Here is an 18267-nt window from a genome sequence, read left to right as displayed (position 1 = left end):
GTGCTGAGAGGTCACTGCCAAAGGGGAGAATAAAGTTTACACCTATAGCTACATAAAGGCAAGAAGTAGCAGGATGTCAGTGACAGGATGTACTGTATGTGAGCAAACTCCCTTTTTACATCCTAGACCTAGACATTGTGTTGATTCCCCCAGAGAATCAAAACAGCACTCTCATTTTTGCAATTTGCCTGTTTGACTGAATAAAGTGAAACCTCTGTATTCAGGGGTTGAATTGGGATTTTGACATAATATGCCAGGATTCTTTTTCTAAATGTTTACATACTTTACTACCACTCTTTTCAAACATACTATACCATTACCTTTTATCATATTTTACGACATACTGTACTATGGATCTTTTTTTTTTGTCTGTTTTTTAACAGAGAATTCTAGGACTTTGCGACGTACTATACTATGACTTTTTTCATGTTTCTTTCAACATACTATTCTGTAACTTTAAAAAAATAGTTTGACATGCTATACTTTCCACATATTTTAGTTTGACTTTTCTAATACTTTTTTTACCTATTACTTTTTTCATGATATTTGACATATCGTACAATACTACGACTCTTTTTGAACTTACTATAGAATACCCTTTTTTCATATATTTCAACATACTATCCTTTGATTTTTAAACATAATATAACATGATTTACTTTAAGCATACTGTATTAACGAAAACATTTTCAACATACTATAATATGATTTTTTTCATATTTTTCGACTTAGGCTACTATACTAAGACTTTGTATTTTTTATCCGCTCACTACACCGTGACTTTTTTCATGATATTTTTAACATTATACACTCTGACTTTCTATCATATTGTTGTGAGACAATGCTACAAAAAAGTTTAAATGTAGCATTTGAAATGGAGATTTTTATGGTAGGTTGACACAAAGATATGAGCATTCGGTCCAATTGTACGGTGGCTGAGAGGTGTAATCGACAATTACAAAGTGTGAAACACTTTAACAAAGCTTGAGACAGATTTACATTTTCTAAAACAAAATTACATCAGCAAAACACTTTTACCAAAGAAACAACTATTTAACATTCACAAAAACAAATTAACAAGATGCAAAACACTTTTACAAAGCTAGAGACAAATTTACAAGTGTCGAAACATTTTAAAGGTCCCATGTCATGGCCATTTCTACTGATCATAATTCCATTGTTGAGGTCTAATACATTTATATTGTTCAATTTTCCAAACTCACATTTGTTTCTCATACAGCATCTCTGTATAGTATGTGTATTCACACTCTGTCCTAAACGGCTTGCTGGAGCTCCTGCCCCCCCTCCCTATGAGCCCACTGTGCTCTGATTGGTCAGCTCGCCCACTCTGTTCTGATGAGATCACCACCGTTACAGCGGAACATCAGTGATTATGTGTTACAATGGCGTTAGCAACCAGAAAATGACACCAGTAATGACAAACAGATGAGAATGCTGCGTGGGGTCTGGGTGCCGTGTTCGCGGGACGTTGAGCGGCTCGCTGCTGCGAGGAGCGGCAGTGTGAGCTGGGTTCATTTCCTGCTTACTGCGTGGGGTCTGCGAGACAGCGAGACATCGCGAATGGACGTGGGAAGGGGGGGGGATGCAGAGGGGGCTGCAGCAACCCCCTCTGGGAGGCTCCACTAGTAGACTCCGGTACTGCACATTACTCATGAGACGTTAAAAATTGCTTCAAGTTAAACATTCAGGGCTTTTCAGAAAACATACGGGGCTTGAGCCCAAGTGGCCACTCCCTAGCGCCGCATCTGGTTTCGACACTTGTACATTTGTCTCTAGCTTTGTAAAAGTGTTTCGCATCTTGTTAATTTGTTTTTGTTCATGTTAAATCGTTTTTTCTTTGGTAAAAGTGTTTTGCTAATGTAATTTTGTTTTAGAAAATGTAAATTAGTTTTAGAAAATGTGAATTTGTTTTATAAAATGTAAATTTGTCTCAAGCTTTGTTAAAGTGTTTCACACTTTGTAAATGTCGATTGCAACTCTCAACCACCGTACAATTGAGTGTCAGAACAGAAGCCTATATTTCACTAGATTCACGAAGCCCTGTGACAGGTACTGCGTACAGTAACCCGAGCGCACTTCGAGTCTCCTCAGGGAGAGGCAGAGCGGTCACAAGTTCCCAAGTACAGCCCCTGAGCAGACACACACTTCCCCACAGGAGAGGCGGTCACTACACTCATTACAAAGAGGCTGCACACGGGATTACCGGGTAGGAATCCTCAAACTGCCCTCGAGTCAAAGTTGCTGAAAGCTGCGTTACACCTCGGAGATCCAACAAGAGCAATGACTAATCACTCATCACACTCCAACGGCATGCACGCCCACCGCCAGGAGCACCTGTACAAGGTGCTGGTGATCGGAGACCTGGGGGTCGGGAAGACCTCCATCATCCGGCGATACGTCCACCAGACATACTCCAGCAACTACCGGGCCACTATCGGAGTGGACTTCGCACTGAAGGTGTTGAACTGGGACTCAGAGATTGTCCGGCTCCAGCTGTGGGACATCGCAGGTATGACGCTGAACAAGTGTAGCCTATTTATTGTCATTGTTAGTATACAGTCATCGTCTCCTTTATGCTGGTGTCACCACAACAATTCAAACATAAAAGTAACCCTCATGTATGGCTGTTATTTCCCTGTTTAATTTGTTAAAACATGTGGAAGAACTTTGGAAGCTCTTTTTATGCTAATTGAAAAAAAGAATCTAAAATGTTCTTGAGCAACTGTGTTTATCCTAGTTCCTGAAATGTTGATCGTTTGTGGAGATAAGACTTATCTTCAAATTGACAGTGAGTGTGACTGTTGTAAAAATTATGAAACATTCACAGCTCAAAGATGCAGTGTCATTGTTGAGAGCTTGTTTCTGACACAGAGTATCTCTACTCTCTCTCTCTCTCTTACACACACACACACACACACACACACACACACACACACACACACACACACACACACACACACACACACACACACACACACACACACACACACACACACACACACACACACACACACACACACACACACACACACACACACACACACACACACACACACACACACACACACACACACACACACACACACACACACACACACACACACAGCTCTTAAATGTCAGTATTGGCGGTTGGGAAGTGAGTGGAGGATCTGCTCTCTTCTAGAACCATCAACTCCAAGTGGTTGGTTGGAGCACTTGTATGAAGGGACTTTCAAACTGTATTTCTCCTTTTGTAAACATGACAAGACAAACAAACAGTAGTAACAGTGACGAGGACTTTGGTGGAGTAAGTGTAATGTTAGTTGGGAGGTAAAAGTTCACAAAGTCGGATTTAACTAACATCATAATACTGGGATTATGTTGAGTACAATTTACATGTAGGCCTACTGATACTGATGCATGGATAGAAAGGATAATCGTTCAGTATAACATAATACAACTGGCACATTGGTGATTTTAGCCATGCTTACAATGACAATATTGCCTAGATAAGAACACCTCATTCAGTCACTATTCAAGGTACGGTGATGCGTCATGTGATTCTAGGAGCATGTGAGGGAGATTAAAAGGCAAGTCACAGGAGTGTCATTGAAGCCTGAATAAAAAACAAAACATCATTAGTCACTCACACACAAGCACATGCTTCCAGCGGGCAAATGCAATTATGAGTAACATCGGATTTAGTTTCATTTACCTGCTTGGAATTCATCCCAATAGGAATAGACAAACTATGGTCTGTGAAATTCTGTTTTATTTGAATATGGTGGTGAAGTTAACAGGTTGTAAAGCCTGAAATTGCACTGTCATTTAATTATATGACAGCGTGTCAAGTGACATGTGTGACGTGTGTGTCTGTCTGCTGTCACGCCGCTGTACATGAGGGTTCCTTGTGAGCAATAACGGTCTTTGATACATTTGTTCGCAAAAAAGGAGGAAGTTCTCAATCCGCGTACTGTCAGTTTTTCCATTTCCTCTCTTACTCATGAGGCAAATAGAAGCATTTTGTCTTGTCGAAGTATCTCTAGCAAAGCCAAAAGTGGACTCTGAAGCGTACATATTTATTAACAGTGTAAACTTTTCTGCTGAGAGGGCATGGTATGTAAAACAAGCTGAATGCAAACGCCTACACACTCAGTTTGGACCAACAAGTATTCACATTAGACAACAGAACACAACCCCCTGGGAAATGTGATGTTGACAGCTTTTCTAACCTGCCCCTCAAGCAAATTATTTCCATCCCCTGCACAATACAGATATTTCACATTGTTATATTCTTACAAATACATTCTTTTAATACAGTTTTAGTCTGGGTCAAAGTTAGTTTTTATGACAGGTCAGGGAAAATACAGGTTTAATTTAAAGTGGACCTACCATGCTATATTTGAATAATATAGTGTAGGACCATACTTATATAAGGCATATTTATACTTTTTATTTTTCAAAATACTAAACAAATCATGCATTTTAGCCATTCCTCATTTCGCTCAATTTAACACTGTCTTTTCATGGGCTGATTCTGTGAGAACAGCACCATCTACAGGCCTGGCATATGTACTACAGCGTCTCCAGCGCTTTCGAACGGCAATGTCCGTGGCTGTCTCCTCCTGATTGGTGGAGTTGGCCCAATAGCCGTAGCGCCACTTCTGTGACGTCAGTAAAGTGTTCAAATCTGGATCAGTCTGTATCAGATCCGTTGCAGCCCCTTTTTAAGAGATTTGGGTATGGAGGAAAATAGAGAGGGTTGTGTTTTCTGACACTTGGTGAGTTCCCTGGAACACCGGGGACACATATTCATGTAGAAAAGACGTACAAAAGTGCATTTTGCATGATAGGTCACCTTTAAGTAGGCCTATTATCAGCAGGCACAAGCAGTTGCATTGACCATCTGGTTAAGAGCAACGTGACAGAAAGACCACATGATTGTGCTGTTTTTGTGAGAATGCAGGCTGTGTTAACTGGAGTCAGAATGCCAGCTGCATTAGCTGTTTTGCTGCAAAAAATAAGTGAAACAATGAGAATCTGTCATTAAACTATAGTGGCCAGGAAACTGCAGTTTTTCAACACTTATCAATGAAGCCCCCTTTGTGTTTGTTTACCACAGGTCAGGAACGCTTTGGAAACATGACAAGAGTATACTACCGTGAAGCCATGGGAGCCTTCATAGTGTGCGATGTGACAAGGCCCACGACCTTTGAAGCCGTCCTCAAATGGAAAGAGGACCTGGACTCCAAACTGATGCTGAATAACGGGCAGAGCATTGCCACAGTGCTTCTGGCTAACAAGTGCGACCAGGGAAGAGAGCTGACCAACAACGGCATCAAAATGGACCAGTTCTGCAAGGACCATGGCTTTGTTGGCTGGTTTGAGACATCAGCTAAGGTGAGATCAGAGTATGCTGAAGGTATTCTTGTTTGCAATGTGTGTATTGAAATATATTCCTGCCGGTCCTGGGGCATTCGTAGTTAAAGGAATGCTTTCCCATTATAGGAAATGTTCTTATCAACTTCCTTGATAATAATTAGCTGTTAAAATTAAACCCACTTATAAATCTGTCAGGTAAAAATGAACCTTGAGTCAGTCGACAATTAGCTTAGTTTGGCATTATAAATGGAAATAGGGGACATGGCAAGCCTCTGTCTTAACGTAACAAAGCACATACTTATTTCTTATTTAATATGCAGCAAAAGTAAAAATGTTAAACCACCAATCGTTGTTGACGATTGTTCAATTTTATAAAGCAAGAATGGCTTTCACCCCTGTTTCCAGTCTTATTGCTAAGCTTAGACGACGCTATGTAATATTTGACGTGAGTGTATCTATCTTCTTATGCAACTCAAGAATGCAAAACAGACAACATCCCAAAATGTTGAAGCATAGCTCTAATCATCTACATTATAATGAATGGTTCAGATGGTAGTCCTTGACACACTCAGTGAAGACCCTCTCCCACTCAGGTCACTGCAGTCAGAGACATCCCCATTGGAATTTCATATCCTGGTGGAAAGTGTCTCTCTGAAATACATTTATAAAGCAGGGTCAGAGTTGTGTGGTGTTTAAAAAGTCCATCTATTCTGTTACCAAGTAAACACAAGTTATTTAATCAGTAAACTAGTTTTTCTTGACTTGAATAGAAAATGTTATGTAAGAATTAATCATTTCTGAACATTGTTTGTTTGTTTGTAAGGCTAGAACTCCCATATAATCTAGGTAAAACAGGATATAATATCATTTGAATGAGCCTACTTCTTTATACCTAAAAAAAAACTCTGCAGTACTTAAACATGGCTATACATTCTACAAAAGTCTTTATTAACAAAGCTTCTGCTGACACTAATTTGTTTTGGAGAGCATAAGTGCACTGCCACTCGTGTGACATCAAGACTCAACATTCTCAAAAGGTCAAAGGTTAATAAGGTTCACGTTCAGCCAGTAGTGTCAGAGACAGGCGCTGTGCTTGCAGACATAAATGTTTTCCTTTGGTAGCAATTAGAAAAACATGGGCAACTTTGTAATAGCTGCAACCAATGACACCCAAACACACACACACACACACACACACACACACACACACACACACACACACACACACACACACACACACACACACACACACACACACACACACACACACACACACACACACACACACACACACACACACACACACACACACACACACACACACACACACACACACACACACACACACACACACACACACACACACACACACACACCATAAGAAACAGTTCATTAATTTGGCCACAGTACCTAAATCTTTTTTAAAGGCCACTCTCACCTCACGCCCTTTTTTCAAAATGGCATGAAAAAAACCACACCTTCCCCCTCAAACAAAAACCAACCATTTTCTCTCTTTTTTTAGGACAATCTCAACATTGCAGAAGCTGCAAACTTCCTGGTCAAGCACATCATGGCCACAGAGAATGACATCCTGAAAAGTGTGGTACCAGACACCATCTCACCTCAGCTCGACTCCAACAAACACATGAGCTGCTCTGGATGCTCCAAATAATGAATTGAGGGACAACAGAAGGACAAAGAGGGACAGACACAGTCTTCCAAAGAAGTATCAACAGTACAATGTGGCTTCGTTGGTCCAAACCAAAGTTAAAGGTTTTCATTTGGTACAGAGAACCAGAGCTCACAAAGGAAATCACATGGACTCAGGAGTTCTTGGTTTCAAGAATGGCAGACCCACACGTGTCACCTCTATGTTCTTTGGCATGATGATTGAAAGTATCAAACAGTCAACTTTGCCTTTTTTGGCTGTTCTTATTAGGTGGTCTACACCCTCTTCTTATAACAGTGTACTTGGAACAAGACTGGCGACTGTCACACAACCTGCCGGACCAAACTTAACAACCTGCTCCCAACATGCTTTAGGCAACATACCCGACGTACACACTGAAAACTGAAGGCTTGTTTCTTGGTTCTTCATCATTTCCAGACAGTTTGATTGTGTTGCTGTTCCCCATCTGTTTACATTCACCTCTATCTAAACATGGTGAAAAGAAACAGTGTGGGTGACATACAGACCTCCTTGAACATTATTCTGTCAGAGCCATGAAAGCAGTTTTGACTTTGTATGCAAGTGAATTTTGCACATATATTTTTGATTGTGATTTTAAGTTATTTACAGTTAACCATTGTGAATGCAAAGCTGATATTCTGCTTGACATATTTTCTACAACTGACTATTGTGTGTGATTGAGATTAACGAAAGGGAGAGTTAAAAACAATAGTCCTGGAGCTCGCCTAGTTAAACTCGTTTTTGTCCGGTGGGCAGTTCCCGTGGAGAAGTTTAAGTTGAAGTATTCAACATTTGTTTCTAATGGAAGAGAGTGGTTTGCTGCCATAATTACTCTGTCTGGTTGCAAAGTGATTTCTGTTTCTTCTTCATCTGTTCAAAATGGTTTTTTATCTGTGCATGTGTTATCTTTCTTCATCAGAAGGAGAATTGTGTTGATTGTCTGGATGTCTCCAGGACTTTATTATGAGTTCACTTGCCAAAGCCTAACCCTCTGTATCCATGGTAACTAGATCATTTCTTATGGGTATCCTCGAACATCCATGTGAAGCTTTCTCGCTGTACTCACAACCATGCAGGCACAAATGCGCACGCACACGCACACGCATATGCACACGCATACACACACGCATACACACACGCATACACACACACAGACGCATACACACACCCACACAGGCAAAGAGATCTTTCCTCTCTCCATGTCCTTGTTGCTTTGTAACTACCTATTTTCTTCTCTCCCACTCGCTTCCATCATTTGTTTTTGTTTCTGATACTGAAAAATTCTCAGTCTCTGTCTAAACATTTCTTTTACATGTCCTCTTCTTCTCTTTTCCTGATCATCTCTCATGATGTGATTCGTGCACAGCACGTACAGACATCTACACGCCCAGAGAACTATAGTACTTTTTTCGATCATCCAACAAGTTATTGTCATTATTTAAAGTTGTTTTCCTCCATTTGTGACCTTGCATCGTTGTATAATCCCACTAAGGGCAGGCTAGTTGAACCCCCTGTTGTCTTTTTTTCATTGTAACTTAAGACAGAGACGACTTGTACCTTGTATGACCTTTGTTACATTGTTTCTTACAGCAGCTGTTGGTCTGCAGGGTTAGCACAGTATTTATAAGAGTGATCACAACAGCGTCATGTGTTGTTGAGTGATTTCTTGGAAGTAATGCATAGCATGCACATTAGGGCCTGATATAATTAAACAATGTCTTCTTCACAGGATTACAATTTCACAGTGTTAGTTTGGCTCATCATGAGGGTGTGTGACATCATGTAACATCAGCCTGGTGTTACACTATTGTAGCGAGAACTGCATTATCTCACACACACACACACACACACACACACACACACACACACACACACACACACACACACACACACACACACACACACACACACACACATCTAGTGGAGAACATTTATTTGTATCAGATAATCAACTGTTTTATATCAAAAGCAAACTGCACACCTTTAACCACCACTTGTGAATTGTTCGTGTTTGTTATTTATTGTGAAGTAATAACAAATAAATTAACACATTTTACACATGTCCCTCTTTTTGTAACTCATGTAATACAATGTGATATGCAACAAGATACAGCATAAGTAATATGATAAGCATATTTATCAAGATATTACATGTTTTGACAGGTGAATAAATAAATAGTCTATATTTTGTTTACATCTTTGCAAATTCAATACTTCATAAATGAAAAGTACAGTACTTGTTCATGGGATAAGAGCTGAAGATTTAAAATAAACATAACAAATGCAGGTGAATTTAAATATTTTTTAAATAAAGCTTATTCTTTTATATTATATTGTCCTAATTTGTTTGTGTTACTGTATTTTGGATTAATGGCAGTTAAAAGGTAGGAGAAGAGAGCTTGTCACTCTAATGTTGGAGACTATTAATCACATTGAACTTGTAAAGTTGCACTGAAAAATATAACTTGAATCTATATATTTCATATCAGTTCTTCTGTGAAATTCTAGTTGTTTTCGGTGTTATTATCACTACAGACGATGTAATCATCATATCTCAATATAATAAATATAACAGTTCAAAGGAAAAAAGGAAAACATATTATATTGAATTGTTGCCCATTGCCAGCTCAGCTCAGCTCTGCGTGTGCGTGTGCGTGCGCGCGCGCGTGTGTGTGTGTGTGTGTGTGTGTGTGTGTGTGTGTGTGTGTGTGTGTGTGTGTGTGTGTGTGTGTGTGTGTGTGTGTGTGTGTGTGTGTGTGTGTGTGTGTGTGTGTGTGTGTGTGTGTGTGTTTCAGGCTGATCAAGGGCTCTCAGGTCCTCATTAGGAAGCCCCATGACGGCGTGGATTACTCTCTGCCAGAGGGATTATTTGGTCGTCCGCTCTTGGCTCACATTAAAGACATCGCCACCAACAACCCATTAACTGATCTAAAAATGCTCTAAGAAACAAGATCACCCGATACTTCATAATGTTGAGGAAGTTGTGTCAGTGGGTTTCAATGTTTTAGAATGTTAATTACGTTTCAAAAGATGTAATTAAAACAACATTTCAATTAAAACTTCTCATTTCAATTTGGGACAATCTGCTGCAAGTTTTGGTCTGTTAACTGTTCCTATGAAAACAACTGGCACAGATCTAACTGTTCATTACTGCGATTACGAGCCCAACATATTGTGCTCCCTTATAGAGCTCAGGCTCTGCCAGAGAACCACCTACAGAAAAACGCCCACATTTTCTCTGGGAGGGAGAGACGGCGAGAAAATGAGAGACAGAGACGGAGAGTGATTAGGAAGAAGCAGGTCGCAAGAAAATAAAATGAGATGGGAGAAAGCAATAATTCCATCTTCCAATACTTAAATCTGCATGCAGTTGAACAGAAGCAAACGTATTAAATTGGTCACTTTTGAATGCCTTTCAAATATTTTCCAGAGGGAATTGACTTATATTTCATCAGATGATTCTCTATTAGATCAAAACACAATCAGCCAAGACATCGAGACCAACAGTCATCTGGAATATAACAGAATACAAGCAGCAATAACTCAACATGATAGAAGAGAAATGATCCGGTCTGATCAAGATTCCTCACCATCATAAATTGCTCATCTGGTGCCATCTGTTGACACATTAGTAACACTGCAGGCATTTTATTCACTTCAAGTTTCTGATACTGATTGATTCGAAACAACCTTCCCTTTTCCTTTTCTGTTGATATTTATTTGCTAATAATAATAATAATAATAGGAATACATTTAATTTATAGGCCTATAGCGCTTCTCATCTGCCAAGGCAAATCTCGAAGCGCTTCACAACAAAGGACACTGATACAATTTGAGAGATTAAACAAATAATAGTAATAATAATTAAAAAAAAAAATATATATATATATATATTAAAAATATATTAAAAAAAGTCGGAGATAGCGATCAAAATGGCAGTACTCCAGGTGTACCATGCTCAAAGTTTATTGGAAGGCCTGCCGAAAGAAGAGGGTTTTGAAGACCTCGCGGTGGTAGGGGCAGAACTCAGCTGATCTAGGAGGGAGTTCCAGAGGCGCGGGGCGAATGAGCAGAAGGCTCGTCTAACCTCTCCTTTATTTGTTTTAGTATATCTACTGAAAGCTTGGCTATAACCGGATGCATGGCCTCAGGACATGGTGACAAGGTCCTGTCAGATGCAGGACAACACCAATGGTATTCTCTGCCCAAAAATAATATATCAAAAAATAAATCATTTCAATTACTTCGATGCCCATGACCCCATGGCGGAAGGACGGCTGCTATAATAGTGACCTTTGAATGAAGTACAAATGATAAACAATTCCTAATTTTCCTCATGTATACAGGAAAAACACAACTATGAACACCGAGGGCTTTAGCAGTAGAAACACATGCAGCCATGAGTGAAGAGCAGCCACTTGAGGATGACTGGTTTAAACTTAATTGCAGCATGTGAACTCGTGCGTTCCCAAGCTAATGACCTCCTCCATTGGGCTGTTTTTGTCATCTTTAAGCCCTGGGACCTCAGCGACCCTCGGTTCCCACTGCCCATTCAATAATCCATGATGCCAAGTTAACCTGCGTGAACTTTACCCCCTTGGGTTATACTTTAATTCTCTCCTTATGATAAGTTCATTAATAGCCTCTGAACATGACCAACATTGCTGTGTATTACAGATCTTAGTACAGTTTCGTAATCATCTGAGGAGTATTACGTTATGTTTGCTCACATAAAAGAAAATTGAGAGATGAAATAACAGTCCCTCTATAATTAAAATAGCCTCCAGAGAGAGACAGAGGGAAAGAGGGGGAGTGAAGAAAGAGGGAGAAAAAAAGAGAACTTAAAAGTAATAAAGATGAAACCAACTGAGATTCAGAAGGGAGAAACATGAAAGTGAAGTATTAAATCATGAATACATCCGTCCAGGTTGAAGGATGAGTCCTGTGAGGACCTTAGGAGCTCAGCTATTCATCACTCACTCTGAACACTGACAGATTCTACATCTCATTAACCTTGCTGATGGTTTTTCAATTACACTGCATCTTCACAAGTTGGGCATGATAACAAACACCATTAACTGTTTATTTTTCTGTTTTATTATTGATTGGTTTTGTTTCACTTTAGTTTATAAAAATCCTTTTAGATATATACAGTCCTTTTTTGTGCTTTTAAAATAAATGAACAGTCTTAACAATCTTTTGACTGTAGCAGCACTGCCACTAGAGGGCAATAAGCACCAGCGTTATCATGCAACAAAACAAAACGTTCTTTTGTTGAGGACATTTAACACCGTCAAACCCAACTGTCACCCAATTTCTTCATAAAATCAATGCACCCTTTACGTAATGTTTGTATTACTGTATTAGTTCACATTAGACACAAATCATTTTGAGGCTGGATGCACTGTAAGTGTGATCAAGAGTACAAAAATAAACATATGCACATATAATACAATGAAATTAGATCATGAGGAAGTTGTGAAGCTGGTTTGCCGTAAATAATCCTGAGTGTCAATATCTACTAAGCGGGGAGAAAATAGGTCAAAGGTCATAGGTGGAAGTCAGCAGAAACGCTGAGTAATGCATGGAATGCAAAACAAAAATAAATAATTGTGCTTTGAGACACAAAATATAAATGTAAAATTGACCTTGCGAGATATTTTAAAATGGTTGTTACACACAATCCTGCCGCAATTCAGGACAAACTGGAATGAATAATGATGGGAATAATTTTCATCAGGCAGAGTGAAGCAGCTTTCCTCCTGAAAGTGTTTTTTTGTTCGTATATAAAAGTTCTGCTAAGATGCACTTTCTTTAGACAGCACTTTAAACACATTTAAACACATTAGGAGGTTTGTTTTAGTGAGTCCATGCTGTGAGCAACCTAAAAGAGCCATCTCACTGCGGTTGGACAACCACAATGACAGTTGTCTGGTTTGTGTGCAAAATCTTGTTGTGTGTTGCTCTCTCCATGGAGAGGGCCTAACCCACACTGTGTGCAAGAGGTATTGTTGCTGAGTTTTCCTATTAACACCTGAGAGCCTGTATAAAACACTTTAGAGTTTTAAGAAAGGAAATGAATTATGTATAATTTCCTGAGATATGAAGCAGTGAAGCCCACTATAAATATAGAGACCATTGTTCCCTTTCATTATGATTAACGTTGTGTGTCTTAGTGCTAAAATGTTAACATTCTCAACATGCACCCTGGCTGGGTTTATTTGTGAGCAGGTACCGATCAGCTTTCACCTGAAAACAAAGTCTAATAAGCGCTTTGCCAAAGGTGAAACATTTGCTCTACAGACTTATCAATGGTGTAAAAGTAAAATGAATAGTTTTGGACACCAGGAATGCATTCCCGACCTCGCAATTAAACACTTGTGTTTTAAATAAAAAAAGGGTAGCAGGAGTTCATTAAAACGTTCGTTGATTGCAACCACTCAATATAAATGTATCAAAAGTATGCCACTGCTTTATAAAACAGCCTGTCCTCAGTCCAAAGTCTGCAGTTAAGTCTTTAGGGAATCATTAGTTTGACATCATAATCAACCCTATTGGTTTTTGCTGTATCTAAAGCGAATGATAATCATCTCTGGTGGGTGTATCCTTTCTGGAGCTGGAAGCCTCATCAGACCCCATATACTCATCATGGCCAACCAGACAATCTGACCGTTTAGCGTGAGGCTGGAGGAGCAGCCCAGGCTGTGAGAAGAGAGCGTCCATGTGAGTAGAGAGAGAGGACAGAGGGCAGTCCGGGGAACTGTATTTGGCCAACACCTGGAGCTGCTCCGGCTGCAGGTTGGCTTCGTTGCAGACCCTCTGGCATAACGCAGAGACATTGTGACATGCTTTGGACTTCATCTGGCTCAGATGGCTCTTCTCCGTCATCAGTGTCTCCCTCTCTGTCTTCTGTGACACACACAAGCAGCACATGCAATCTAAATGAATAAACAAGAAGCGGATTGGAAAGTAACTGCTGATTTAAAGAGAAGGTTTTTCGTTTTTTTTTTACCAGTTTGTTGATTTCACACTGCAGATTATATATGCAGTCTAGTTTCCTCTTGCGGCAACGCTGAGCTGCGAGGCGGTTTTTGCTGCGGCGTCTCATATCGTGAACAAACTCCAGCTGTTCTCGGGTGAAGACCTGTTGCTTCAGCAGCTGCTGGAAGTCATTTCTGCTCAGATCAACAATCCACTCGACAGAGAATGGCAACTGCACCTGAGGACACGCACACAGGAAATAAAGGTTTGACAAGAGAGAAAAGCAAGATGGTGCTAAATCAATCCTATATTGCATGATGTCACACTTTAGAAGACATGGGAATGTGGTACAAACACCCCTACTTTAAAGCAGCAGGGTGGTGGAAACAGCTTTGATTTGGTTGTATTGACATCATAAGGACTAATTATCATTGTCAACTTGAAATCTTAGGAAATCCTTCTTTGAATTAAAATACTATGAATAAAGATATGTAATGATCAAACAGATGCATGGAGCTGTAATTGCTCAAAAGAAGGAAATTAATATAGAGTTCAAATACACTCATGTTAATTTTTTACCAAGATGTTAATCATTTACTCGGAGATAACTTTTATAGGCAGAGGTTGGGTGCTGGGTTATTGCTTCTGGACAATGTGTGACAGGAAATGTACACTCGCTGGTTTATTGGAGCAGCACCATGAAGTGTTTTATCTAGAGTAAATAAAAGCTTGGTTTCTCCTGTGAAGTGACCTCAGCTTTGTTCAACCTCTCTGTACAGAAACATGAGAGTTTCCTCAAACCTGTCCTTTGTGCGTGTTCATTGTTAACTCAATGAGCATAGCTGTCAATTTCATGAATTGGACTCTGAGCTAATTATGCACACCGTCGCAACAAACACAAGTAAACACACACACACACACATCATTAACTTGGTGAATAATTAACTTGGCACTTAAGTGATTCTGCTTTCTGTTGAATGCAAGCTCAAGCAAACATAGTGAAATGATCTACATGTGGGGTGAGCTTGCTGACGTTTACTGACACAGACTATTTTCAGCACATGAACTTCCCAGTTAGGTGTCAGCAGGAAGCATATATAAACATATCAAAGAACAGAGCAGATCTGTAGAGAAAAGGCAGACTTGATTCATGGTTTTTAACCGCTCACCTGTCTGGCCCGCTCTCTTGCGTAGGCCTCACTGTCTCCTTCTGTCTCCGTCTCCCACTCTCCATCCTCCCCCGAGTTGAAGGATGACACACCTGACTGAGAGCCCCCCTCGCCCTCAGACAGCTCTGCTCCCTTCCATACACACCTGCCTTGCTCCAGATCCTGGAAGAAGGGACAGCCGGTGCTTGTGGAGCTGATGTTGTGGCACTTACTCCACTCTAAAGACTTGCTCTGTGCCCGCCCGCTCCCCGTATCGGAGGAACTTCCTGCATCGGGCTCCACGTCGGACCCCAGCCTCCTCGCCAGGTGCTCGGCCATCTCCCTTTCCTCTGAGCTCCTTTCTCTGGCATTATCTACTGACAGGGTCACGCTCTCCATGCTGCCTCTGTCTTGCCAGCCCAAATCAATCTCAGCGTCTGCCATTTTTACCTCAGCTTCAACCTGTCCCTCTGCCTTATGGGTAATGGATACTGGCGGCAGTGCACCAGATTTATTTGTTTTCTTGCCCTCTGTAATGTCCACGGCAAACCCCTGTGACAGAGTGATTGCAGGGGCTTCAACAAAGGTCTTCAGGGGGCAATGGTTCAATATAAACCCTGATGACCTCTCGCCCAGCGATGGGCTCGACCCTGAAGAGACTTCCTTGACAGTGGATCTGTCTGAAGAGCTGATCTCTTCCCCCACATTCATCTCTCTTTCCTTCTTAATCCACTTGCGTTGCCTTTCATGTGTGTCTTTCTCAATCACATCAACTTCCCCACCATTCTCTGTTTCCTTGTCATTTTTCCATGGCTCATCAGCCCCTCCTTCGCTCTGTGTGGTGGAATTTGAGGTGGAAATATGAGGGAATTCAACATCAGTTTCTTTTTTGCTCTTAGCACTGCTGGAGGGGGGCGAGCAGGAGAGGTCCCACAAGTCCCTGATAACTGTGGCAGGATTGTTCAGACTTTTATCTGTGACGCAACTTTCCTTACAACAAGCTAGCTGGAACTTGCGATACTTTGGACATTGCGTATATTCAATGTTGGTCCCTTCAGCTTCAGGTGGAAGAGTGCTTGCTTTGTTCAGACTTCCCATTTTGTTGTTCACTGATTTGTCACAGTGCCAAGCCACTTCCTGTGTACATGGTGAGTCATCAACTGGTTCTACTTCTTTCTCATCCAACAAAACACTGTCAGAGCCAATGTCTTCCTTTAACAATCGCCTCTTACATATCTTCTTACAACAGGTCTTTCTCGGGACAGGGGCAGAGTCATTGCTGGAGAAGAACTTGGGGAGGAGGAAATCAAAGCATGACTCGTCTAGGTCTCTGAAACCAAGAAAGGAAGCTGAATTGCGTATTTCTAAGACATCGTTTTTCCCGAAGAGAAGTTTGGATGTGTAGGCAAAATTCAGCAAAGGTTCAAAGCCGGCAACTGTCACCTGTGAAAGAGGACAAGCAATATAAATGAGCATTATCTTTCTCAAGGACAGCAATACATAATTCTATAATATGTTCTGTCAGAAGGCAACAATATGCCAGTAAGCCAGGGAAATAAACATTCTCTGACCAGATGTGTTTTGTGAAATAAGGCCAAGGATTGTAAGATTTTACTGACACAACAACCAATACATGTAAACAATAATCTATTTTCTCTCTTTTTTCAGTGGCTTTTGCAGTTACCAAGAAGCTGAGTACCAGTGTATTAAAGAATTGTGTAAATGCAAATTCAATTTGTGAAAGAAACACTGTACTTGTGGAATAATTCGAAAACACAAAAACATCTAATTAAAATAGCTTTGTTATCTAAGCCAGCGGTTCCCTCTTGCAGATCAGATTGGTTGAACACTTTTCTGCTTCTTTTTATTTTTCTCTTAGTTTTTCTTCTTTCTAACTTTAGTATTATTCCTTAAGACCCACTGGGAATATATTTGGTGTTTAAATATCTCTTCAGGAAACAGGAAACCACTAAGAACCACAATAATTGTATTGTTAAAAAAAAAGCATTTGAAGGAAAACTGCTGTCAGTCAAGTGTGTGTCATGGTAGTATTTACACTAAACAGCATACTAATATGTCATAGGTTAAAACAAATCTAGTCAGCCTATTTACCATCAACACTATTGAGGAAATGAACCATTCATCATACTTCTCACTTCACATTTACACAGGGGTGTGTTTGGCAGCACGGCTTGTGTGTTTTTCACTTTCTCTACGTTACTTTAATGTATCTTGAGGTGTCCTCTCACCTCTTGTGGCAGACTGATGACAGCCCCATGCTGTGTGAGGGAGGAAATCCTGTGTGAGAAGTACTCGCTACAGGAAGCGAGCACTGAGCGGTGGGCTCTCAAACTGTGGCCCTCCACCACCACGGTAACATCACAATACGTGTCCCGGTGACGCTGCTCGTCCAGGCGGCTCAGCACATGGGAGGAATGCACTGCAGACTCAAATGTAAACACAGACGACCGTGGAGCAGCCATCACAGACATCTATATGTATACACACAAACACACACTGTTACAGTTAACCATTTCCCCTTTTTTGGGATACATAAAAGGTAAAACATTAAAAAAACATACCAACCTTTCAATGCCGCCTTTATATATCCAGCTTTCTTAGAGAAGTGTTAAAGAAAGTCCCATCTTCTGAGCACACATGGTTATTTCTAAATGGAATGCCGTCAGACCGGGCTACGGTTCTCAGAAAGTCTTATCACAACTCTGCTACAAACTAAAAACCGAGCTTGACTCAGTAATATGGCCTGTGTGTGAGTATGTGGGAGGGAGGGGGAGAAAGAGGGAGTGTGTCTGTGTGTGTAGGCTATGTCGCAACAACTCTGGGTGGAACAGAGCAAGCGCTGACTCATGCACTCCTGCTGATATGGGATGAGCAAGCAGTTTTCCCGTCCGTACCAATCCCACTCTTAGATCTGTCTGAGAAAATAACGGGCTTTTCCCAGATAAGCCATTTATAGATTTACCAAGAAAATAATTCAGGGTTTGGAATTATAAACCAAGTGTTTAAACACCATTTTTTCTTTTGTCCATTTGTTTGTTCCAGAGT

At 40.6% G+C, this 18267-nt stretch overlaps 2 protein-coding genes across 2 annotated transcripts; one reads left to right on the top strand and one right to left on the bottom strand.

Moving 5' to 3' along the window:
- Positions 1–1814: 1814 nt before the first annotated feature.
- rab38b (RAB38b, member of RAS oncogene family) lies at positions 1815–8984 on the top strand. The gene is made up of 3 exons (XM_079649714.1): positions 1815–2530; positions 5123–5400; positions 6905–8984. The coding sequence occupies exons 1-3, from the start codon at positions 2302–2304 to the stop codon at positions 7052–7054; spliced, it is 657 nt and encodes a 218-aa protein (XP_079505840.1). The 5' UTR covers positions 1815–2301; the 3' UTR covers positions 7055–8984.
- Positions 8985–12146: 3162 nt separating this feature from the next.
- Positions 12147–18185, bottom strand: bach1b (BTB and CNC homology 1, basic leucine zipper transcription factor 1 b). The gene is made up of 5 exons (XM_079647403.1): positions 17788–18185; positions 17451–17693; positions 15223–16644; positions 14085–14291; positions 12147–13981 (listed from the first exon to the last, which is right to left on the bottom strand). The coding sequence occupies exons 2-5, from the start codon at positions 17691–17693 to the stop codon at positions 13643–13645; spliced, it is 2211 nt and encodes a 736-aa protein (XP_079503529.1). The 5' UTR covers positions 17788–18185; the 3' UTR covers positions 12147–13642.
- Positions 18186–18267: the final 82 nt, after the last annotated feature.

The sequence above is a fragment of the Notothenia rossii genome, assembly GCF_949606895.1.
Source record: "Notothenia rossii genome assembly, chromosome: 9".
Taxonomy (NCBI): Eukaryota; Metazoa; Chordata; class Actinopteri; order Perciformes; family Nototheniidae; genus Notothenia; species Notothenia rossii.
The sequence above is the reverse complement of the archived record's forward strand: the minus strand, read 5'-3'. Positions and strand labels throughout refer to the sequence as shown.

What these genes read in the sequence shown, in the direction of transcription:
- rab38b (XM_079649714.1), top strand. Translation starts at nt 2,302, where the DNA reads ATGACTAATCACTCATCACACTCCAACGGCATGCACGCCCACCGCCAG. An exon ending in CCAGCTGTGGGACATCGCAG is followed by an intron (nt 2,531 to 5,122) that starts GTATGACGCTGA and finishes TGTTTACCACAG; the next exon opens with GTCAGGAACGCTTTGGAAAC. An exon ending in GGTTTGAGACATCAGCTAAG is followed by an intron (nt 5,401 to 6,904) that starts GTGAGATCAGAG and finishes CTCTTTTTTTAG; the next exon opens with GACAATCTCAACATTGCAGA.
- bach1b (XM_079647403.1), bottom strand. Translation starts at nt 17,693, where the DNA reads ATGTCTGTGATGGCTGCTCCACGGTCGTCTGTGTTTACATTTGAGTCT. An exon ending in CAAGAGAGCGGGCCAGACAG is followed by an intron (nt 14,292 to 15,222) that starts GTGAGCGGTTAA and finishes GCGTGTCCTCAG; the next exon opens with GTGCAGTTGCCATTCTCTGT. An exon ending in AGTGTGAAATCAACAAACTG is followed by an intron (nt 13,982 to 14,084) that starts GTAAAAAAAAAA and finishes TGTGTGTCACAG; the next exon opens with AAGACAGAGAGGGAGACACT.